General features: G+C 43.3%; 1 protein-coding gene across 7 annotated transcripts in view; it reads right to left on the bottom strand.

The window, feature by feature from the left end:
• The window catches only part of DAAM2 (dishevelled associated activator of morphogenesis 2), a 288,833-nt gene that overhangs the window by 183,985 nt on the left and 79,302 nt on the right, over positions 1-25,546 (bottom strand). For all 7 annotated transcript variants that reach the window (XM_061624914.1, XM_061624913.1, XM_061624920.1 and 4 more), the window contains one exon: positions 20,294-20,499. In XM_061624914.1, coding sequence (XP_061480898.1) covers positions 20,294-20,467 — 174 coding nt within the window. In that variant the 5' untranslated portion in view covers positions 20,468-20,499. The remainder of the gene's footprint in view (positions 1-20,293; positions 20,500-25,546) is intronic.

The raw sequence follows: 25,546 nt of genomic DNA, 5'->3' as shown, positions 1-25,546 counted from the left end.
GTCAATGTGAGAAAATGCTTGAGAGACAAGGAGCAGATTCCATCTGAACATTTGCCTCCCTGGTCCCCGCACCACAGCTTAATTTTATTAGCTTGTGTTTCATCTTTGCATTGCTTCCCCTCTCTCTTAATGGTATTGACCAGAGAATAGCCAGCTTCTTTGAACACAGAATCTTCCTGGCTAAACTGCTTGGGGGCCAGATCCCCTCTCCTGGGCATGATACGATCACCTCTCTTCTCCCAGTACTTTCACCAGGGAGCATCCGTATCCTGCTGAAGAAGGTGGCAAGGAGGAGTACCTGCAAACTGAAAAGCTAGATAGAAATAAGGACACAAGAAAAACCTTGCTGGATCAGACCAAAGGCCTATTTAGTCTAGCACTCTTTTTCCCATAGTGGCCAACCAGAGCCTGTGGGAAGCCAAAAAGCAGGACATGAGAGAAATAGTCCTCTCCTGCTATTGTTCTCCAACCATGCTGCCTCTGATATTAGAAGTAATACGCAAAAATTTGAACAGGCCAACTTGGTTTTGGCTAATTTCTAGTGGATGCAGAAGTACTGGCTGGAACATCTAGGACCAGGATGAAACTGTCCAAAATCCCATATTATTTTAGCTGCTGCCAGGAGGTGTAATAATGTTCCATTTATCGCACTAAAATGTTGCTTTGCATGCTGCTGCATGTTGCTATTTGATCATTGCTGTTATTGTGGAATTGTTCTTGCAGTTGTTGATTTTTGTTATGTGTCATTGTAAACTGCTTTCACCACAATTTTTTTGTGGAAAGGCAGCATACAAATAAAGTGATGGTGGTGATGGTGATGATAGCAGCCATTCATGACTAGCAGCCGTTGAAAGCTTTATCCTCCCTTAATATATTTAAAGCCATCTAAGTAGGTGGCCGTGCATTCACACCATGCATTTAAAGCAGTCTTATACCACTTTAACAGTCTTGGCATCCCACAAAGTACTTTGTTAAGGGTGCTGACAGTTGCTAGGATACCCCTCACAGAGCTACAATGCCTAGAATCTTTAACAAACTACAGTTGCCAGGATTCTTTGGGGGAAGCCATGACTGCTTTAAATGTATGGTACAGATGTGACTATGGTGAATTCCATAGTTTTAATTCTATATAGCACTGTGTGGAAAAAGTACTTGCTTTTGTCTGTCCTGTCTGTCAGCTTAATTGGATGATCCCAAGTTCTAGTGTTATAGGAGAGAGAGGAAAAAGTGCACTCTCTCTTTCTCCACTCCCTGCACACCATGCATAATTTTTATAAACCTCTACCATGCCCCCCTTACTCACCTTTCTTTCCCCGAAACTAAAAAGCTCCAACCTCTGTAACTTTTTTATTTGCTTAATCTCTTGCTTATTATTAGTATTACTTCACATATTCAAAGGCTGCAACTTGGCACTGAACACACATTTGGGGATGAAGCCCTGGTGAATTTTGGCACAGATCAAATCCTAACCTTGCCCATAAACACAAGAGCTCTTGCCAGCAACACACCCAGAGCCTTTCACTCCAGCTTCCTTTCATTCCCGTGTTTTGCTAGTTAATTGCCTGTTTGTTTTATGGAGGTAAGGGTGTGCCCTTCTCAACTCCCACTTCTGAAACCTCCTTCAGCTCTGCAGTATCCAAGCAGATGATGTTGTCGGGGCTCATTCTGGCTGTGGTCATGTAGAATGCAGTGAGTTTGATAGCCTGATTACGGTTGTTCCTTGAAAGAAGCTAAACTCAGGAATCAGCAGAAAGGAGGCTGTGGCATTTTATTCAGAGCACTCCTGTGGACACTGTTGTATATTGGTGGAGATTAGCTGTGGTACAGCAGCAGCAGCTGAATTGAGAGCATTTAAGAGTATGTGTGACTTAGCTGTAGAGGAGCATGCTTTTACCCTCTTTTAAATCATTGAAACTTCTGACTTGGCTGAAAATAAGAACATCTTATTTATAGAAATACATAGTTGATAGGAAAGGCAGTCTAGTTCTAACTAGCTAACTAAGTTACAGGCACAATGGCCAGGCTTGATCATTGCCCCCATGCTACAGGAAAGAGAGACAAAAGCAAGATGTCTCCTCTCTTTTTCGTGGTTGGAGAAGAAGGCAGGAGGGAGAATTTGGAAGATGTGGTTAGCTTCCCGAGAGTATCAGTTTTCAAAAGAAGAAAGACAGGTAGATGAGTACAGATCAGATGGACAACCACCTTGGAGGACTCTCTATTTGGCCTCTGATATACAGATTTCAATACCCAAATCTGAGTTGCAATCTTCCAACAAGCATAGTGTTTCTCTCTCCCCCCCCCCTTCCTTAAGCAGGTGAACTGCAGAAAAAACAATCTGCAGATGGATATTTCTTCTGTATGTGGTAGAACTTCCTCTGAGGATAACATGAAGTTAGGGGGTTCTCTTGGACACAGATTTACAGATGGCAGCTATGGCCAGGGGTGCTTTTGCAAAGCTTCAGCTTAGTGTGCCAACTGCAGCCCTGGCTGGAGAAAGTAGATCTGGCCACTGTCCCAGATGCTTTGGTCTATGGGGGTCTGTCTTTACAAAGAGTAAAGAATGCTGCTGGCAAGGGGGGAATCAGCACCTGGTTATTCCTTTTCTTTTTGAGCACCATTTGCTCTTGGTCTGTTTCTGAGCCCGTTGCTGGGTTCAGCCTTTATGACTCGAGTCCATGGTATCTGAAGGGCTACATGCTGCATTATGACACTGTCCACCAGATGAGGTAAGCTGGGGAAGCATGGGCGGGGGGGAGGGTTCTGGTTCACATTTTGCCATTGCTGGAGATTAGGCTGACAGGTATCCAAAACTAGATCTTCTCCACAACAGTGCCTAAACCCTGAAACTCTTTCCTTTGGAAGCCCTTTCAACCTCTGATTTCTCTTCCTTCTGACAGGTGATGAAGGCTACTTTTTTTCTTTCAGCTTTTTTATGATAGTTGAGTTATGCTCCAACTCCCTGATTTTTGTGTATCTCCCACTGCAGGGATGGGGAACCTGTTGCCCTCGGGATGTTGTTGGACTCCATCAGCCCCAGGCCACATAACTATTGGTCAGAGGTTATAGAAGCTATAGTCCAACAACATCTGGAGGACTACAGATTTCCTCATCCCACCCTACTACTTGAAGATGCTGTCACTACATATTGCTGCTTTTGCAATAATTTGTATCATTTTTATTGGTTTTCTTTTCTACTGATCTATATTTTAACTGCTATGCATTGCTGTGGGGACCTTTTGGCTGAATAGCAGCATAAAACCAAAATAACAGCAATAATAAAATTTATAGGAATCGCTTCTTTTAGAAGAGGAGAACACTGGAGAAAGACATGGTGTCTTCCTAATCATCTGTTCACAATTATGTATGTTGAGCAACTCATGGGGACAGACAACGCTAGCCCTGCAGTAATAGCTGAAATATACAAAATTCTGTTCAAAATGTCTTTGCAACTCCCACAGCGGAATATTTTTAGCCTCCATCCTTCACAGATAGAAGCAACTTCTATGTTCATCCAATTTCACTGTGAGTAATTCAGGAATAAAGACATATAGGCTCCAACTTTAACGACTATGAATCGCTACCACTCACTGGAAGACTGTACTCTAGTTCAAATTCTGTAACAAGCCCTCAGAGCCAGGAGGCCAACTTTTCCAACGTATACATACAGCAATAGAAGATCCCTCACTTTTGGCATGCTACTCATCATCTCTGCTCAGCAGCTCTGCTGGACAATTATATGTATGTATGTGTGTGTGCGTCTGTATACACACACACGTAATTGTGATTAACAAAACAGAAGTTTTTATTGTTCTACCAAAACGTTTCAGCTTCCGCCTTCATCAGCTGCCAACATACAAATGCTGTTACCAAGGTGGCAGTTATAGAGCTTTGAGGATGGAATGCTCAGAGGGGCTTCATTTGCAGAAGCTAAGTAGTGGTGGTACTGTCCTCCAGGGTCAGGCCATGTGGTGCCAATGGGTCCAGAGAATATACCCAAAAGTTCTCCCTCTCAGTCAGTGCTGCTGGATCTGTTGGCATCTCTATAGCTGTTATAGAAAAGACTGTGGGCCTCAGTATTGAAATGTTTTGCAACTGGTTGCTCCTCTTTCTTTGTCAAGATTCCTGATTTGTGGTTTCTGAAGTCTGTGCGTAGGTCAGTTGTAGTTTTTCCTATGCATTGGATACGACATCCTGGTCTTTTGCATTCGATGACATAAATAATATTACAGGACCTGCAGGTGATGTTTGATGTAATATGTTCTGCCTGTCCTAGTGCTTTTGAAAGTAGCTGTCTCCCTGAGGTACACACAGGTGATGCAGCATTTGGAGTGACAAGGATGAGACCCAGGATTGCTGATAGGTGGCTTCAGTACATCTCTTACTAACAGTCTGGGTAAGTTAGGAGGCTGCCGAAATGCTACAACAGGAGGCTTGTTGATGGCTCTAGTGAGATGTTCAGAGTTTGCCAGCAATGGGTAGCTCCCCCTGATTGCTCGGTGATAGTTAGGAGATGCTGGATGGAAATCAACCACGAATGGAATCTGTTGTTTTTTGTTCTTTGACACCTCATTATGATGGAGGTTTTCTCTGGACAGAATGGAGGCTCGGTGGGTATTGCAATCAATAATATGTGCTGGATATTCTCTCAGAAGAAGGTGTTCTTTACGTTCACTGATCCTTCTCTGGTGTATATATATATATAAGCATCATCATCATATCAGCTGCTAGTTCAGCAGAAATCCTCTATTCCTGCACTTCATTTCCCATTTCCTCCCCTTCATTTCCTTTCCTCTTTCTTTGTTTTCTGACGCCAGAGCCCTTCAGATGAGCCCTTCAGAGAAGCTAGGTGTGGGAAAGGTTATTAGGAAATAGCTGCTACTTTTCCGGCTTCCCTGCCCACACCCTCTTCCTCTTCAACAGCATTTTTTTTCTGTTCAGCCCTATTAACACTAATGAGTTCAGAAAAGACTCCTGCAATTTGCACCTCAGCTCCAGCCAAAGCACACAGGCACACACCTCTCTGATCACTTCCTGCTCAAACAAAAGTCTGCTGGCTCATGGCACTGAACGTGGTCCAGGAAAGTCTCAGGGAGAGAAAAGACAATTGCTGCACTCGGGCGAGGGCCCTGTGCCAAAGGTAAGCTGCATTTCCAGGGCAGGGCGTTGGTGTCACCCCTTCACTTCCTCAGCAACTCTGTCCCCTCGCATGCATCCTATTTATCAGCTGACTTTGCTGAGCAAAACACTTGCCACAGGACGCAGCCTTGGCTAACCTTTACTTCTCTCTAACAATGTTATGTAAAAGTGCTGGGAAGAAGAGCAAGAGGCCTAGTAATGAGAATGATTGAAAGGGAATTAAGAGAGCCTGTCTACACTTTGCTCCCCTGTTACATCAGCCTTGCCAGATTGTCAGCATGGAATCCTGATACCAGATCTGCACAGATTTGCTCAGAAGTCTCCTCCATGATGCTATACTTTCATGTAATTGACTGGAGGAAATGTTTTTAGAACCTTAATAAAAACAGGAGATAAATATCCTTGAACCTCCTGTAGTGTTCCTGCAATGTTTAAAGGATGCAACACTCCTAAGCATAACATACTGGAATGTTAAGACCCACTGAAAATTAATGGGATTTTTAATTTTTTTAAATTGTCAGTAGTGTGCTGAAAGCTACCTAAATGCCCACCTGCAGAGCTTGCTCCTCTGATGAGGCTTGTTGTTTCACCCCTTCCAGGTCTTCATATGCAAACCACTGCAGAGGCCTACCTTCATCAAGGATGTCAGGAGGGGAAAGACAGGGGGTGGCAAATTCAGTCTACCATTTAATTAATTTCTGTTAATTGTCACGGCAAAAACTGGCTCAAATTCCACAGAGATCTGGCCTTCCACCCGCCACAATGCCTCAAAGCAGGGGTTCTAAAAGAGGGGAGCACCCCACCTGAAAAATCAAAGAGGCCTCAATTCAAGGCAAGCACAGCTCCCTCAAACTGGTCCGCTTAAATTAGGATTTCTTCCTTACCCTCCTCCCTGACCCTCTTTTCTTTTTCCCCAAGGGGGAAAAAAACTATGGCATTAAAAGCACATTGAACACAAATTACTTTCCCCAAAGAATCCTGGAAACTGTACTTTGTTAAAGGTGCTGGGAACTGTAGCTCTGTGAGGGTTAAACTACAGTTAACGGGATCCTTTGAGGGAAGCCGTGTCCTTGAAAAGTGTGTTGTAGGTGCTTTAAAGGTATGGAGAAGCTGAGGGTGTACCATATGGCAGAGGGTACAGAGAGGCCTAATGGACCTGTCTCCCGTGGCAGGAAACACGCTATGCCTGCTTTTGCACTGGAAGAGGTGTCTCCATTGGGCTCTGGAGCCCTCCGAGGCTCTTCCACATGATGCCCCCTTCCCTCTTCTCCAACCCAAAGTGTTTTCCTTCTCAGAGAAAAAGGGAGGGAGAGTGTCATGGTGACCAGGTGTGGGGGTGGCAAGGAAGAATAAGCTTTCTCCTGCTACCAGATAATACCTCCCCCCCTCTGCTTGAGAAGAGAAGAGCCAGTGTGGTGTAGTGGTTAGAGTGTTGGACTAGGACCTAGGAGACCAGGGTTCTAATCCCTGTTTAGCCATGAAGCTCACTGGGTGAGCTTGGGGCAGTCTCTCAGCCTAACCTACCTCACAGGGTTGTTGCGAAGATAAAATCAGGAGAGGGAGAACCATGTTTGTACACCACCTTGAGTTCCTTGGAGAAAGGGTGGGATATAAATGTAATAATAAACAAATAGTAGGAATGAGTTTTGTAGCATTTCTTTTGAGTACTTGTAAAATCCCTCAAAGTTTGCATTACTGAATACTGTAAACAAACAAAAACCCTCCAGGCATGTAGTAAATTAGTATGCACACAGCTTCATTCACCCACCCATATACATACTAGGGATGGGGGAGTATATCCACTAAATTAATACCAGATTCTGACTGAATTCGACAGTCCACTGTCTTTTCGGACCAGCACTGATTTCTTGCAGCGGGCTGCAGCTGTGATCAGCATGGATTCTTTGCAGCGGGCCACGAGTGTAATCAACACAGGTTTTTTTCTGATTTCCCCCCTGATTTTACGTAACTGTCTTCATAATTTCCTCTAAGTTGATGTATTCGTAAGAGTGTGTATGTGCGATAAATAGGAAAAAATAAATCACGTGGAACACCATGATCATTTACAAAGGCATCTATGTTAAAAATTACACAATTTTTTTCACAACCAAAACACCCCACAGCAGATCAAATCAGCAAGTGCCAAAACAAGCTGAAACAAAAAAAGGGTGGATCAGGATCAAACGACATACAAGCTGATCGTAACTAGGTAGCAAACCCCATCCCTAATACATACATACACTCACTTTCACTTCCTACATGCACACAGGTTTTGAAAACGGAAGAGCATTCAAATATACGGATCCAACCCTTTCACCTGTAATACAGTGGGCAGCAACCCACCGTTGTACCACTTCATTCAGCATAATGTGTAGATTGACTTGAAATTACCCGGCTTGTCACAGACACAGAGGGCACTAGGGAGGGGAAGGAGGGACTGTTAGGACAACTCCATTATTTGTCTTTAATTCATAGCTGTTGGGGCAAAGAAGTCTGAGAAGGCACTTATACATATCACAAACCCTATTTAACATATTTTAAGCTTCAGGGTTCAGCTAAGCTATTTGCAGCAAAGCAAGGTGTCTTGCAGACATTACTGCATCCACAGCAAACAGAGCCTCGTGAGAATGATGTAACCAAACCAGCTAGACTGATTGTGTGGGGTCTTGTACTGAATCTACACCCTCCTTGCAGGGGAAATATCCACGCAATCAGCCCCATCCATATGATTAAGTCATTCAGATGCAATCCTGAGCTCTTTGGGATTCATTCATGGAAACACCCTTTCCGTGCAGATATAGGTACATCTAAAAGGCACTCTAGACAGGCCAAAATCAGATATTCAGGAATACTTCTACCCAGTGGTGGATGGTACACAATGGGACTGGTAAGGAGGGAGACCAATAAGAAGTGGAGCCAACTGTTGCACTGCAGCCAACTCAGAAGGGACAGGAAGGGGGGAGGCATGAGTTTCAGGCGCCTCCGCAGCCAGAAGAAGCAGAGTTGGGGATTGTTGTGTCTGAGCAGGATCGTGCGGGAGGGGGGCAGCCTGCTCTCCAGCCAATTCCCACGAGCAACGCCCTTTCCGAGGAGCCGAGTGCACCGCCCCCAGTTGATGCAGAGGACTTGTGGGGGGAAGCTTCAGAGTCAGTGCCAGCTCCTCCTTTACCAAGCAGTTCCCAGGAGGATTCCAGTGTGGCACCGCCCCCTGACCTCAAGCCCGTTGCTCAGGAGCAGGTGTCTTCAGATGAGCCGTTGGATGCGCGTCCCCTGTCTCCTCGTTCCCGTCGCCGCGAGAAACGGACAGGGCAAAGACAGGAATTACGAAGGAGTCAGAGATTACGTTCGAAAACATTTCCTATATAAGCCTGCCGCTCCCAGTGGGGGGTCGTTGAGTCAACTTCCTTCACACGCTGCAGAGCATGTCTAGAGTATAGTTAGGGACTCTAATGAGTTAGCGTAGGGTTTCCTATGAAGCGCAATGCCTTTGATGTATCCATTACTCTAATAAAACGAGATTTACTTGCACACACACTCCAGCCTCATTCTTTCGGCTCTGGACGGGACAGTCGTGTTTTATTGCTCAAAGTGTTCTGGTATGCAGAGATCAGATTTTACAGCATGAGCCAAGAAATGTTTTAATGGTGTAAAGAAAAAAACATTAACAGGGGATGGGATCAATCTTGATATACATTCTTGTATTTAATGAAAACTCACAATCAAAGCAATTAAAAGTCAATATTCATTGCAACTTTGTTAAGCATTTGAAATACAAAGCTCATCTATGAAGGCTGATTCAGCAGTGTATATACAGTATTCAGTATCTCATCTACTGATAATTCATTACTGAACGTTTCAGCTATTTTCATATAAAAATACTGCATATGAAGGATCTGTGTATGTGGTCTTTGAGCTGCGATACTTGCATTGTGTGTGAAATAGCTAACTGTTTGATATTAAAATAATCACCAATTAATCTTTACAGTAATTGGCAATGATGATTTGAATTCCCTCCACCCACCAGCCTGCTTAAATAAATTGGACAAGAACTCATGCGGCTCATTCAGCTGTCCCACTTAATACTCAGATCCATTCTGAAGGCTTTACAACACCTAGCCATTAGCAACTGGATCCCACTGTAGTTTTGTGACTCAGGAAAATCCACTGGTTGAGTTCCAAATTAGATTGTTCTTCCCTGACTACACAAAAATCCCTTGGCAATTTTAGCTTGAGAGGCTTATTGTTTAGCTTCCTTGTTAGTTAACTATTATGTAACATTGCAAAGACTGTTTTCAACAGTATTCGGGGAACAGTATCCACGGTATTCCTTCTAATCAATAAACATCATGTTAGAAAAAGAGATCACAGGCATCACTAATTTAATTTTCAGTGATAAATTAAGTACAGTTGGTCATGGAAACTGTTTATAGTATCAGTCATAATATGATCCTGTCCTACAACAAATGTATTCACCTTTCCTTACTGCATAATTAAAAGTCAGAAGTTTCTATGTTCACACACTTGTTACCATCCAGGAAAGCAAACAACACTATCACAGTTGAAGAACACGTTATTAGAGTTACCAGATCTCCGGTTTTCGGCCGGAGTCTCCAGCTTCGGGGGTGTTTTCTGGCTCCCAGGCCAGACCACACCCCCTGTCCCTGGATCTCTGGTTTTTGGTGTGGTGTGGCATGGCCACCCAGCAGGGCAGGCCGCAGGGCAGGAGATCCCAAGCCCCCCACCATTCCCGCGCTATACTTACCTTTCTCTTTGCTGTTTTTTGCAGCACGCCCAGGTTTGCCATCAATCAAGATGGCAGCTGAGGTTTCCCTAAGGGGCTGAAGCCTCTGCCACCATCTTGGTTGATAGCATGCATGTGTGCTACACATTTGTATTGCTGCCATCAACCAAGATGGCAGCAGAGGCTTCAGCCCCTTAGGGAAACCTTGGCCGCCATCTTAATTGATGGCAAACCTGCACACACTGCAAAAAACAGCACAGAGAAAGATAGGTGAAGTGGGAGAATGGTGGGCAGCTCTGAAGCTTCTGCCCTGCTATCCTGCCGCGGATTGCAGAAAGGGAGCACAGGGCCCCGCAGCTGGTCAGCCACTGTGAGAAGAGGATGTGCTGGACTGGATGAGCCCATGTTGGCCTGATCCAGCACTGCAGGGCTCTTCTTAGGTTCTTAACCCACCATTCTCCATGAGGACTAGAGAGCCACCCTTGATCCCTGGTGCTGCTCCCTCCCCAGAACTGATAGGGCGCTGCCTGGATTAACCATCCTCTGATAGTCTCCCGCCCCCCTGTTCCAAAAAACAAAACTGAACCAAACCCTCCACGCACACTTGGGTCAATGCAGGTGGGCACCCCCTCATGCCACACCTTCTTGCAGGTTGACTTCAGTTTGGTCTCCTGCCAAAAGAGCCCCCCTTACCCCAGTTTCCCTTCTCCCTCAAACATGCCTTGAGCCACCCCTGGCATCCTCTCCCCCCTCCGGAACTCCCCACACTCCCTGGGGAAGGACTGTGGCTGAATGGGCAGAGCACCTGCTTTGCATGTAGAAGGTCCCAGGTTCATCTCCAGGTGGGGCTTGGGAAGACTCCCTGCCTGAAACGCAGGAGAGCTCCTGCCAGTCAGTGTAGGCGGTACAGAGATAGATGTACCCAATGGTTTGACTTGGTGGCAGGCAGCTCCCTATGCCCTCCCTTCATTGACTGCACCTCATACACTGAGGCTCAGGTACATGGCTCCTCCTTTTGCCTTAAGATGCCGCTGGTGATGTGCACACACCATGCACTAATTAATGCATGGCATATCTATAATTATTATAGGTTTGTAGACTCTGTGGAACAACTGCCCTGGTGTGCTTTCCAGTGCTAGACTAGAAGAGATGTGTTCCATACTTGGGTTTAGGCCTCTAGTGCTTGGAGCACTCCAGGACAACACATTTTAAAATAAGAAGCATGTGTGGGAGAGTGAATAAACCTAGAAAATGTAAGAAGTGGAGGGTTTTTTTAATGAGACTAACTAGTGCTTCCAGCATAAGGAAAATGTATTTCAGAAGTTCTGTAATTAATCTATAATATATCATTTATAAAATGTAAAATTTTATAGGAGAGCTTTAGATTTTAACATCACAGGATTTAGAAAAAAATTATTGGCTTAAGCAGAGGGTAATGGGAATGTATAATTTGGTGTGTATAGTGGAAGAACTATTTCTCCTAAGGATTATCACAGTTACCTAAAATAATTCCTGCAGTACTTTGATCTTCATAAAATCTGAACTTCTAGGTATTTGTGCAAGAGATTGGATTTATTATCTGGATAGACCATATTTCATGCTCCTGTATTCCTCTAAGATGAAATGAGTGATTTAAATAATTCATTAATTTATATTATTTGGTGGAGCTAGTGTTAATGTTCATTTATTATTATTATTATTATTATTATTATTATTATTATTATTATTATTATATCCCGCCCTTCCTCCCAGCAGGAGCCCAGGGCAGCAAGTAAACAGGACAGATCTGTCCTTGAAAGAACCTCTCTCTCTCTCTCTCTCTCTCTCTCTCTCTCTCTCTCCACACACCCCGCCCAATATCCCTAGGTGTCCATCTCTTGAAGTTTGCAAAGAATTTACTGGGTTCTTGCACAGAAGTCGAGAGAAGGTGTTTTGGACAGGAAAGGCATTTTTTTTTGTTTGAATGGTATGCTCCAAGCAACTGTGGTTGATACTTAATGTATCATGCTTTATGATGTCACTAGGGCCTGCCCCATGACATCACTAGGGCCCGCCCCATGACATCTCAGGTTTTGGGATGCTTGCGACCTGGCAACCCTACACGTTATAGCCAAGCAAAAGCAGGAGTGGTGAGAGGTGTGGCCTGGTGAGGGGTGTGGCCTGAAGAGAGTGCAAAGGGCCAGATAGAGAAGCCTGGAGGGCCATGTTTGGCCCCCGAACCTGAGGTTCCCATCCTAGTGAAGACAAAAGTGTTATGTTTAATTTGCAATGAGTGTCGGTCCCTCTCAAAGGAAAGGTGCTTCACAAATCCATTCTTCTGTCTTACATTTTTCTCAGACTCTTATCATATTAAGGGTTTGAGAATTAAAGTTATTTTTATACACGGCTGGTACTGCTGCTACTTTTGCCCCTTGCATTTGCTCACAGCAGTTGGATCCCTTTCTGTTGCTTCCAGTTCTGGGAAAATGTACATCCATTCCCAAGCAAGTACACCAGGATAGTTAAAAGGTATTATAGGGTAAATAATTTTGTGTGCATCATCATGAAAAAAGCCCTCTTTAAGAACACTATCCCATTGCCTCTTATAACATAGGCATGTAGCATGTTTGTATGTATGACTATGGGGAGCACACAACACTTTTCCACCTGTTTCATCCACCAATAGACACTGTTGCAGTTGAAGTCATCAGTCATGTCACACATTTGTTGAAGCATTTTCTAATGCCAGTTTGGGGGCAGGAAGAGTTTGGAAAAGTTACTTTTTTGAACTACAACTCCCATCAGCCCCAGCCAGCATGGCCACTGGATTGGGCTGATGGGAGTTATAGTTCAAAAAAGTAACTTTTCCAGGCTCTAGATCAGTACAAACACAACAAAGAAAGAAACTAAGTGTGTATTCACATTAGGGACGGGTTGCTGTCAATTCCGTTTCCCTCAGTTTCTCATTTTCCATTCTTAAATTCAGTTCTCCACAGTTTTGCAGCAATGTGTGATTTTTTAAAAAAAAATCCTCATGAAAATTTTCCAGCATTTTAGTGAGAATTTCTCCTAATAGAGACATTTTTGTAGGGTGTTTTGACTAATGTACACATTTTTGGAAGCCATTTCTCATCACATGATGCATTTTGGGGCGGTATATAACTACAATAAATAAATAAAATAAATATTTTTTCCATGTTATTTTCACTCATATATTCATTTTTATGCACAGTTTCCCCTAACATATACATTTTTGTAAACACTGTTTGGTTGGCAAACCACATTGCAAAATCCAAATAAGCGTGAACGTTAAAGGATGGCTGTGCTTCAATTCTCATGTTGTTTCAGAAAGTGCAAATTTGATAAATTCAGCTTGAAATGTGACCTGAATCAAAATTCTTGCCCATCCCTAATTCACATACACCTCTTTTCAGCCTAAATTAAGCTGACCTGCCTGGAATATAGTTTAACATGCTAAGCGCTATAACAGCCACTTCATAGCATTTAGCTCCTGCTGTATACTTTTTGAACACACTGTTCTCAGAGACACAAGCAGCCTCCATTCCATACAGAAGCAACACAATTCAATATAGGCAAGGAAGAGATTGTACGTGCTTCTTTCCTGAAAAAAAAAATGGTGTAAGAGCTCAACTCTAGTATACCACTGAGGAAAGACAGTAGCTCAGTGGCACAGCATCTACTGTGTACACAGAAGGTCCCAAGTTCAATCCCCTGCATCCAGAGGTAGGCTGGAAACTACAGGTAGGTGAACTCACTGCAGTTCATCTCAGAACTTACCGAACATCCTGTGTGGGGGAAAAATCAGAAATTCTTGTGTACTATTTTGAGCCAGTTTGGGGTCTCAGAAAGTTTACCCACCCCACATCCACCCATTCATTCATTCCAAGGACTGCTGCCCTTTTTCAATCTTATGTTAATGAAGCAACCCATTAGACTGAATATGGGTGTGGGTGGTGGAGGAAGAGGCAGCTGTAGGGGCAAAATCTGAATGTAGGGCACAAGAACCCACACCCCAAGAGTTGTTTATGGGAGGCTCCCCTCCCCAACCCTTGGATCCCCCCCACACACAAACACACCATCTTAATTCTCTCTCTATTAAATGTGATGGAGTGATGTTCCTCTATTTGATTGAACTGGGGAGAAAGATGGAGGGGAGCAAAAACTAAGGCTAATGGTGGGGAGCCTGCCCCACACACATTCTTTACAGGGAATGGGCTCCCCTACCCCAACACATTGAGTTGTTAAATTATCCCTGTTGAATGTAATGGAAAACTTCACTCCATTACATTCAATGGGAAGAACTTGGAAAACTAGTTTAAGGCAGCAATTCAATTCAGATTTCAATCTGAGCCCCCAAAAGAATTCAGGGTCTCGTAAAGCTTGTATCTTTTTTGATGTTATTTTCCAAGCCTAACTCAGCAAAAATGTGCATGCATCTCTCATTTGAACCCCTTTACTTTCTTTACTGCTTTAACCTGCAATCCAGACTATGTTTACTCAGAAGTAAGGCTCTTAGCCAACCTTTCTCTTTTGCCTGTGGTGACAAGCAGAGATTTAGTTTTGACGAAGAACTGGGGGCAGGGACAGGAACAGTTCTGAAACAGTTAGCTGCCATTTAATGTAAGAAACGGTTAAGAAAAAAGACTTCCCAGGGGACATGCCCCAAAAGATTCAAATGTGTTATGTTTCTTATGTAAATCAAGGGAGTGAGTTAGCTGAGAGGATGGAAGCAATTTCCATGGCACTCACATCAGACAAAAAAATACCTCCTTGAATAGCACAAAGATGCTAGTAGCAAATCATTAATGAAATAGGTCAGCAGTCAAGTCAGAATGCAGGTTGGCTTCATTTTTACACTGTCTTCACATGCCTGTTATATATGTGGCTTGGGCAGGGTCAGAAAGCTGTCATGTTCCCATAAATTCTTTAGCCATAAACTGCACCCTTTCAGAATTCACAAGTGAAGTGGCACGTACGTGCAACGGGACAAAAAGAACACCACCACAAAGATTAAGGAGTGTAGGATTCAATTTTGGAACTGGCAGGAGCCGAGGAGTCTCCATAACAACTCTCAGCACTTTAACAAACTACAGTTTCTTGGATTCTTTGTAAGAAGCTATGACTGTTGTTAAAATGGTATCATTGTGCTTTAAATGTATGGTGCAGATGGAGCCATATAGAGGGTTGACAACTAAGGTGCTCATTAGAATCTTTCAGGGGGCCATATCTGATCCAAGGGCTGCCAGTTACTGATCTCTACTGTAGGTTCTATCCAGACGTCAGAACCAGAATTTTCAAAACAGGAACAATGGCTAGGAGCAGCAGTGAATCTGGATTGCATTTGTGCTCCTGCACAGTTTTTTCAAGAACTGTGGGATTATTAACAAAATAAAACTATCCACCTTCAATTTTAATCCCCTAAAGAATGACGTCATCAATCTGCATGCAAACAGAAGTTAAGCACACACAATAGCAAATCCATCAGTGAGTAGAAAAATTAAAAGGGTGTCTCAGGCCTGTGTAAACTATAGAGATGTGTCCATTAGCCAATTAATGTCCTGCCTGACAGAATGGACCAGAAAAACAAGAGCTGGGGAATTTTTTAAAAAATAAAGTTTAAGTTTTTCAATTGCAAATTGTCTCAGGGGTCCTTGTTGGCTGAAAGGCAACTCATAAATAATGTTATAAATAAAAAAAAGAAGTTTCTAAGCCATAAAGAATCCCTGACATGGATTATGGTTTGGTTGTTACCCCACCATTGCTTTTTACGAAGGGCTTATACCATATCTCCATCACCAACGTCACATATTCAGTTTTTATTTCCTCTCTTCAAATAATAAAAAGGAAGTCCAAAAGCTGTGAACAGAAGAGAGCTGTAATGCCAAAAGGCCCCAGCATATGAACACCTTAATCCCTATTAATTTTAATCCTTAAAATTTGCTATTCTCTTGACACCCCCAACACACACCCTGCTTCACAGTAGGCTCGTGCTGCATTTGCAGGTTCGCTACTAGCTGAGAAGGGAAGTCATTTAACAGCTCAAATCGGCGCAATTTGGAGGCAACTTTTACACTTCAATCCCAGAGAATACATCATCAACTCAGTATAGGAAACCTAAACTATCAAGGGATCTCAAAAGGCACACTGTTGCTATAAGCATACATATATATACCAGGGAAGAAACCGTCAGGGCCCCATCCAGTGATGGTCTCTCATGGTACCTTTAGCATTTGGGGAAAGGGGCTAGGGATTTGGGAAGCAACTCTCTCTGTTTTGTGGCTGACATTAAGAAGTTCTTCCAGATCCTCCTCTGTTTCCTGTTCAGTCAATAAATCTGTGTGAAGAAAAACATATACTCTTATAATAGCCCACGTTGCCAGCAGGCACACAACCAGCTTGGCACATGTTGTGTAGACCACCAACTGCAGTCACACTTCATTACAAGCAGTGTGCAGGGTGCCAGATGGGAAGAGAAAAATGGGGAACTAGCCAAGGCAGACTGAAATGATGGCCTTGGGCCAGTTTCACCACTGATGGGGTGCAGATCTACAATACCAGCATCTTCTGAAGTACAGTGAGGCCTTCCTTCTTTGTTCCAGAGAAAAGAAAAAGATAAAACACTAACTCATGAAGCTCATTTCCATTGGATAATCTGTCCAGAAGTAGAGGCTATCCCTGGTTCCCAAGATAGAGACGGGTTAAATTATAGAGCAATCAGAAATTCACAAAGTTCTCGATGATTGCATGGTTTGTTGTTGCCTTCTTAAGAGGACTTAAATTTGTGGATGACCACACACACACACACACACAGGAAGTTTGTGGCTGAAGTAACAAGGTCTGAATCAGGCAAGGTGTTCAGAAAGCTTAGAAGGTAATCCCCAGAACTCAATATAAGAACAGGCTGCTGGATCAGGCCATACACCAAACTAGTTCAGCAACCAGTTCTCGCAGTGACAAACCAGATGCCTGTGGAAAGCCTACAAGCAGGACTTGAGTGCAACAGCGCTCTCCCCTCCTGTGGTTTTCAGCAACTGGTATTCAGAGGCATACTACCCAAAAAAATATACACAGTAGACAAAAGCTATCCTGGTAGGCATAAATGGAGATGTCAGAAACTAGCCAAAGGTAACTGGTGGGGGAGGGGAGATACTTTAGCCAACGCTTCTCCAACCTAGTGCCCTTCAGATGTTGTTCCACTACAATTCCCACCATACCTGACTATTGGCCATACTGGCTGAGTTGATGGGATTTTGGAGTCTGCAACATCTGGCAGGCTTCAGGTTGAGGGAAGATACTATAATTCGTAGGTGGGGAACCTCCAGCCCATGGGCCACACATGGCCCACCAGGGGACGAATTTGCCCCACAAGACTATAGCATGCCCACCAACCCATCAGCTGACATCACTCATGACATCAGTAGATGGGCAGGACAGTGGGGTTATATCCTGCATTGGATGTGTGACCTGTTCCCAGCAGGGGGAAAGTGTGCACAGACAAAGCAGCAGGACTGAACCCCTGCTCATCAGCTTAGGAGAGGGGTTTAAATTGTGATTTCAGGAAAGGAGTTGTATCAGAATCCCTTGCTAAAAACAAAGGAAAAAGCAGCACCTTGCAAGGAGCTTTGAAATTCTGACTCCGGGACTTCAAAGCACATTGCACCTGATGTCTCTGCCCACCTGTCAAATTGGCCATGAGGCCAATCCTGATAAGGCTGTTAGCCCATGGAGACAAAAAGTTTCTAAAGTCATCTGTGATTAGGGCAGCTAAGGAAATCCATGTGGTCAGACTTCAAGCAAAAGGTCAACAAGAAGAGAGTCAAAACATGGTACAGTAAGAGAGATGGGTAAACAAAAGAAGATAACAAATCAGAAGGCAAGTGAGGAAAGCAAGACAAATGCAATACTGCGGTTCGTCTGCCTTGAGGTAAATAACCGGCTGAGAAGGCCTCCGATTACTTGATCTTCCACATGCCATCACACATAGGATTTGCTGAATTGTCAATAAGAAGTAAGTGTGTGATGAAAATACAGGAAACCTATAATCTAGTGAAAGGCTAAAGGGATGAGCAGTTGTACAGAAGGCCAGAGCGTACATCCTATGACAAAAAAAGATGTCAATTTCAGTTCTCCTATGGGAGGTCAGCCTTTAGCATTAATTAAATACAGGGAGGGCATCCTAGTTGCTGTCTGATAATCTGATAAAGAAAGGCTTACTTTTCCAGGCTGTAGAAAAAGAACAAATCTCACAATGTTCTTGTTTTCCATCACATGCAGTGGAGCTTTCAAAGTCCATGCCAGGAATTTGGAGATAATTAAAATGATAAAATCAACAGAAAGAAAAAGAAACATATTCAGTTGGCCCACTACAGGAGATTTTTTCCAGGAACTCAGGTAATACATCCAAGGGTAATGAATATATACTAGGCTGATCAGAAGAACATCTGCCTGTTCTTGTACAGCTAAGATTGAATTTTGTTGCTGTCATTTTTTTTTTTTTTTTTAAAGAAAGGTAGGGAAACTGACCCACATTTAATGCTTAGTGCAATGATATGTTCATGGCTTTTATCAAAATAAATGCAGTCAAATACAGCAGCGTTTTCTTGTACTTTCTACAAAGCAGATGACAAATATCAAAGCCCAAATTACAGCATCTGGGCGTACTTCAAGGGTCCAGAGAAAGATTTGGCTTACTAGAGATTCTCTGTCTGCCTCTCAAAAGGCTCCTCTGTATATAATGATTTAGTAACGTACACTCGCACAACAGTATACAACATACTGGCCCACTTGCAGAATGAACCTTTCTAATTCAATTAAAATCTCAGCCCAACCAATCAATACAAATGCAGCCTGCTTTACTTTAATGCATACAAAGCAGAGGCCACAGTTATGGGCAAAGCCAGGCCCAGAAGACAGATTCTGCAACCTACAATCCTAGTTTCCACTCCAAACTGCCACTGCCATAAACACTCAAAGGTTCCCTGCCTCCAAAAAAACCTGGATATAATCCAGATTACAATAGGATCCAGGGAGTACTTCACACATGACTTTTTTTCTATACAAAGATAGTATCAGCACAGGAAAAAAGCACCAAAAGTGATGTATGGCAATGTATGGAACAAAAGGGTTTTCTTTCCCCACAAATACATTGGTAAGAAAGCATGGCCCCTTTCAGACTGGGGCTTCATTTGTAAATGGGCCACTGAGATATTGCAACAGGGTTGTTGGCAACAGGGTTGTTGTGTGTGTGTGGGGGGGGTCACTCAGCAATAAAGGATTACAATGGGGGTTGTAATAGAGGCTGGCATTTTGATGCCAGTGATATCATGTGGATGTTGCAAAACACTTTCATGCAGTCATAAGCACCAGTCCTTTAAGAAACACCAACCTGGAAGCACCCTAACTCCATGCATTGCAGTACACGAATCTGAATGACTAATAATGTGCCCCATGCATATCATATGATAGTAAATTAGGATGGGATTAATCTGTGTCACACTGCTGCCTCTGACACATTTGATCGTTTTTACCCACAGTTCTGTTCCATTCCATTTCCACATGAATCTACATTTTAAAAAGACTCTCAGAATATGCATTTAAACGTTCAGAGAAGCACAAGATATGGTGAATAAGTAAGTTCCAATCCATGTATTAGTCTGAGATGTGCAGAATGTATTAGAGACATCAATTTCTTCAAGCATGCCTGTGTGAAAGACCTGCAACAACCTGACTTGAATCTTACTTAGTAAGAGCACGGCTGTAAAAGTTTTGCCCAGGAAAGCTTTCAGAATGCTAAAAGCTGGAGTTTGTTTAAAGTAAGGAAACGCAAGCAGTAAAGTTTCCAGGACAATGTTTGAGAACTATTTTGACCCAATTCCTGTCAGGGAGACAGCAGAGTCAGCATCAGACCTGCTCCAGTCAGACTGTCCCTTCCCCCTCACAGGTATAATGAACACCCATGTCCTTGTGAGAAGGAAAAAGAGAGTCGTGAAGAGGCAGGCAGAGACAACATCATCACCTACTCTAGTTGGACTGTCTCCTCTCCCACCCCCAGGCCCACTTTTAGGGTAGTATTCAACTAGATAATGTCCACTTATTCAATGGGACTTCCCACCCTCTCCTCCCCACGTGCTCATCCCGTGCCATCCCCAAATCTGTTCTGAAGGGTTGTGGGAGCCCCCAGAACACATTAAGGAGGTCCATGGAGAAGAACATTCCATTGCACAATGAGAAATCCTTGTGCTGGTGGAACATTTGCCTTAGCACTATGTTGAACAAGAACCCTTAATTTTGTATAATTTATTGGTTTTTAGTATTTTAAAACTGTAAATTACCTTGGGTGCCTGGGTAGAAAGGCAGGACATAAATGGAATGAATCATTCAGTCAATCAAAACAAAAGCACAACAGCAAACACTTACCACAAGCTCAGAGAACCTTGCATTGAGCTCCTCAGCTGGTGGGATTGGCCCAGAGAATTCCAAGAACTGCAGTGGGTTATTGTCCTTGAGGTTGATTTCAGGCAAGTCACTGCCCCCAAAGCAGCAAAGAAACCCCAAAGCATGACGATTCCTTTTTCGGGGAGCCATGGTCATTGTGATGGGGAGTGCTATCTCACAATCATGATCTGCAGAGAAAGCAGAAAAAGAACCTTTGAAATATAACCAAGAACCCAAAACAATGTTTCTTGCTGTGGTTGGTAGCTTTTCTTATAATTACTGAGCAAGCTTTTGAAAAGAAACAGGAGTGAAGTCAATGTGGATTATGTTGAAACTGAAGATGTTGAATGGCTGTTAGCCACTTTCATCCAAGCGGGTATTCTTTATTTTACCTATACAGCTCTTACAATTTCTGGACAAATCTGTTTGTTTTTAAAGACAGCACAATGCTTACAATCCTAAGAGGTTCTAAACTAAAACCAAGCCTGAAGGCAGGATGGAGACAATGACCCCAAATGCACATGTATAGGTGAGCCTTAAAGAGTTATTGGAGAAACTAAGGAACAAACTCCACACTAAAACAGCAGAATATCAGAGGATTTTGAGTTCCACACACCCGGAGCAGGGACCTTTTTTTCAACCCAATTCCCTTCTGGGCAGCCTGTGGTGGGTGGGGCCAGAGGCGAAGGCGATATGATCCTTGCTTTTGTACAGTAGATTAGATTCTACCCACGCAAGTGCTAGTGGTTTCTACACATGTAACTCTTCATCTTCCATCCAGGCAAGCAAGAAGCATTATGACAGGCCTTGGACATATTCCAGCCAGGCGAAGGCACTTGAGGGCCAGGGCAGTGGACGTGGCCAAGGGAGGGCCTCAATGGGCAGATAGGGAAGCCTAAAGGGCCACATTTGGCTCCTGGGCCTGAGGTTCTCCTTGCTATACACTAATTACGGCTGGATGAAAGTCTCCCAACAGGGGAACATCGGGGATTTTGTGGGGTAGGGCAAAAGTCTGAAGTATTTTGGGTGGGGGTGTATGTTAGAAAAGATGGGGAAGATCAACAGTGGGAAAGCGTGCCTGGCAATTCCAGCTGCTGCTGAAGCATGCTTTGAAAAGGGGGGAGGCAGAAACGGCTCTGGGTACAGCAGAACACCACCCACTTTGCTATCCCTTGAAGCAGCATGCGCCTCTGCTTTTTAATGGAAGGAAGGAAGAAATCAACCCCGAGCCACAGTGTAAGTAGTTGTTGTTATTGTTATGGTTATAATTACGATTATTATTAGCAAATTAAACAAAGGCCAAGGAAGAGGGAAAAAGTGTTAGCAAACACACACACTCCCACCAAATGTTCTCCAACACCCAATCATTCACCTTCCTCACAATCTTTAGAAGTGTCCCCCCCCCCGCCCAAAGAAAGGCTCCAAAGTTCAGCTGAACCAGAAGTTCAGCACAGTCTTAACACTAATGGGTAGATTATGGGGAATAAACCAGATGAGCTTGAACTCCTAGTACAAGAAGGTGCATAAGACCTCTTAGGTATAACTGAGACATAGTGGGACAACTCCCAAGTTTGCAGTGTAGCAACTGAAAGATAATAACTCATTGAGAAACAATAGAAAGGGAGGAGGAATAACATTAATATGTCAAAAAACAGATTCAAGAGAGCAAGCAAGGTTGCCCTGTAGAGAACAGCTGGTTAAAAATAAATTAAGAAAGACATTTTAGCAAAATTATGGTTGGATTCTACCTTCCCCATCCTTAGTACATCTGAATGAGGTCTTTGTGTTTGATAGTTACTCTTTAACGTGCTTGGCCACGCTACACAGCTAAAACACTCTAGAGCCAATGTGATCCAGTAGATCCCAAAACTTGATTCAGACATAAACTACAAATCACAGTACTGCTATGCATCCATCCAAATGGTCTTCCACAAATTACTTAGCTATACTTACAATAAATAGGTAACATATATTTCCTGCAAAAATCAAACTAACAGCTAAGGTAAAGACTGTAACACAACGCACACATTCAGGACCAGCTGCAATGCCCTTCATGGATGAATATATATGAATTCACTAATAGGCAAAAAAAAAAACACCTTGTGCAGTTTAAGAATGTATCTATAGCCAAAGAATATTTCTATCAAACTTTAAAAAGCAGAGAAACTGGGCAGCTATAGTGAATGCACCAGGGGAGCTAGAGACCTGACCTCCTCTCTGAGATATTGTACTGCCCTACAAATTTGGAAAAATGCAAACACAATTTGGGTTGGTCTTTCAGAGTCCAATCCACTTACTTTGTAGCTTGGAAGAATTCATTAACATGTGCCTCTGAGCATATGGTGAATGGTGGCAACACCTGCCATCTCCAATGATGGAGAATTACATTTTTGTATGTTTGTTGGTGCTCTCCTTTGCATGTTTCCTGTGTTACTACTGTTCCTACACAGAATCTAACCTAGAAAATTATATTTTTCTCATTATTCAACCTAGAAACCTGTGTCAAATTTATTTTCATTAATTTCAAAGCCTTTGTATTGGTCAAGGTCATATGATGGTGAAGACAGCCTTTTATCTTTCAAATTGGAGGTTATGTTTTATTTCTATTTGGGGTGCATTAACAGTTGAATCTGAAACTACAGTTTGATATAAAATCAGACATGTTACTGCTTAAGCAATGAATCTAGCTGTTGGAAAAAATAAACTGCACAAGATGCATGTTTTTAGCCTGCTATGCTTAAACCACTTCACTAAGGAAAGGTGGGCACGGTCAATTAAAAACACAGAGCACACCGAGAATATATTTCACCTCTCATTGTTTTATCTTGAGACACTCCTCATGTCCACTGGAAACTATTCTGCAGAATAGTCAGTGCCATTATTCCACAATTGTTTTTTGGAGTTTTGTTAGTGTTGCAAAGTGTTGCTGTACTTCACAAATTCACAGAAACAAAAGCAAAAGAAAATGATTTACTATAGAAAAGTTCACTAAAATTGCAAAGTCAATCAAACATATTTAAAGTGACTATCTGAATTATATCAACTTTCTTAATATTGTTGCTTCTTCCCTGCTAAAACAAGATCAGCACAGCACATGTTTTATTTCTGTTATCTGTGCTGATCGCAGGTGTTGCCACCACTCACCATATGCTCAGGGGCACATCTTACCAAATTCTTCCAAGCTACATAGGAAGCGGATTGGACTGTGAAAGACCAACAAATTGTGTTTGCATTTTTCCAAATTTGTAGGGTAGTACAATATCTCAGAGAGGAGGTCGGGTCTCCTGCTCCCCTGGTGCATTCACTATAGCTGCCCAATTTCCTTGCTTTTTAAAGTTTGATAGAAAGATCTGTGGACTATAAGTACATTCTTAAACTGCAAGGCTTTTTTGCCTATTAGTGAATTTATCTGCTTTTTAATCCAGGAGGTAAAAAATGGGATCCTGTCCAAGTTTGCTGATAATACATAGATCATTTGCATGCTTATTGAGTTCAGTGGGATATACTCCCCTGCAATCATGCTTAGGATAGGTGAAACTGACCACAGGAGGATGGGGAGGGGAGGAGGAGGAAGGTCAAGGGTAGAGGAGAAAGAGCGGGGGGCAGGGGAGCAGGCAGGAAGGGGAGGGGAAGAGGAGTGCAGGTTTGATCATTTGCATGTTTATTGAGTTCAGTGGGATTTACTCCCATGCAATCATGCTTAGCATAGGTAAAACTGATTGGGGGGAGGAGAGGGAGGGAGAGAGGGCTGGAGTGGGAAGGGGGGAGGAAGAAGGAAGAGGGGAGGGAAGGAGGAGGAAGGAAGAGGGGAGGGAAAGTAGGCGAAAGGCAGGTCTGATCATTTCCATGCTTATTGAGTTGTATGGAATTTACTCCCATACAATCATGATTAGGATAGGTAAAACTAACCATGGGGGAGAAGGCGGGGGAGGAGAAAGGAGGGGATTGGAAGGGGAAGGGGCAAAAGGGAGATAACAGAAGGGAGGAGGAGGGAAGGGCAGCTTTGATCATTTGCATGCTTATTGAGTTCAATGGGATCTACTCCTGTGCAATCATGCTTAAGATAGGTAAAACTGACCATGGGGGAGGGGAGGGGGAGCAGGAAGAGGGAGGAGGAGGAGGGGATTGGAAGGGGATAGGGGAGGGGAAGGCGGTGCAAAGGAAGGGGGAGGGAAGGGGAAGGAGGAAGGAGATAGGATGGAGGAGGAGGAGACGGCAGGTTTGATCATTTGCATGTTTTTTGTGTTCAGTGGGATTTACTCCTGTGAAATCATGCTTAGGATAGGTAAAACTGACCTGGGGGAATGGGCAGGGAGGGGAGGGGAGGGGAGGGAAAGAAATTGGGTGGGTGGGCACTGGACAGAGGGGAAGTCCCTTTCCTTTCCAAAAGGAAAACATTGTGAACAGTACCATTTTTTTTCAGGGTTTCCCTCACCTTTCTATGCTACAGCAGACACATGTAGCCTCCCACCCAAATTTAAACCAAAGTTGGTACTGGCCACATCCACATCAGACCTTTATTTCACTTTAAACAGTCATCATATCTCCCTAAGAATCCTGGGAAGTGTCATCCTAGGAAGTGTCATTTGAGAGTTGCTAGTAGATGCTCTATTCCCCTCACAGAGCTTCAGTCAGAGCGGCTGACTGTTAAACCACTGGAGCTCTGTCAGGGGAATAGGAGGCTCCTAACAACTCTCATCACCCTTCACAAACTACACTTCTTTGGGGGAAGCCATGACTGTCTCAAATGAAATAAAGGTCTGGTGTGGGTGTGGCCCCCTGATTAGGCAAGCCAAGCAGCTCTGAGTTTGGCTTTTAGAACACTGACAGTTGGTTTTTACTGAGCATGCCCAGCCTTATCATTGAGTTCAATGCTAAATTTCTTAAATTAATTAAAAATCGGCCAGGCGTTTTTTTAACTTTTAAACTGCAGAAGATGAAGGCCAGAGTATGGGGCAAGGCCAGTAATAAGATTGCAGGTACTCTGTGAACATGGCTGAATTTTAATTAATTTCAACAAATTATGAGACCACTGACAGAAAAAAGTCCAAAAGGGGTCTGGTTTTTTTCTCTCTCTTTTTACACTTTGAACTCTCGATTCTCTCTGACTTGTTTTGTGTATCACCATGAAAATTTAGAGGGTTGTTAAGCAAGCATTTCTGAGTTCAGGACTATAGGTTTTGTAAGGTTTTGTTTTGAAATGAGCTTATGGAAGTATCAGAATGGCATGGGGGT

Source organism: Rhineura floridana, chromosome 4, assembly GCF_030035675.1.
Source record: "Rhineura floridana isolate rRhiFlo1 chromosome 4, rRhiFlo1.hap2, whole genome shotgun sequence".
NCBI lineage: Eukaryota > Metazoa > Chordata > Lepidosauria > Squamata > Rhineuridae > Rhineura > Rhineura floridana.
The sequence above is the reverse complement of the archived record's forward strand: the minus strand, read 5'-3'. Positions and strand labels throughout refer to the sequence as shown.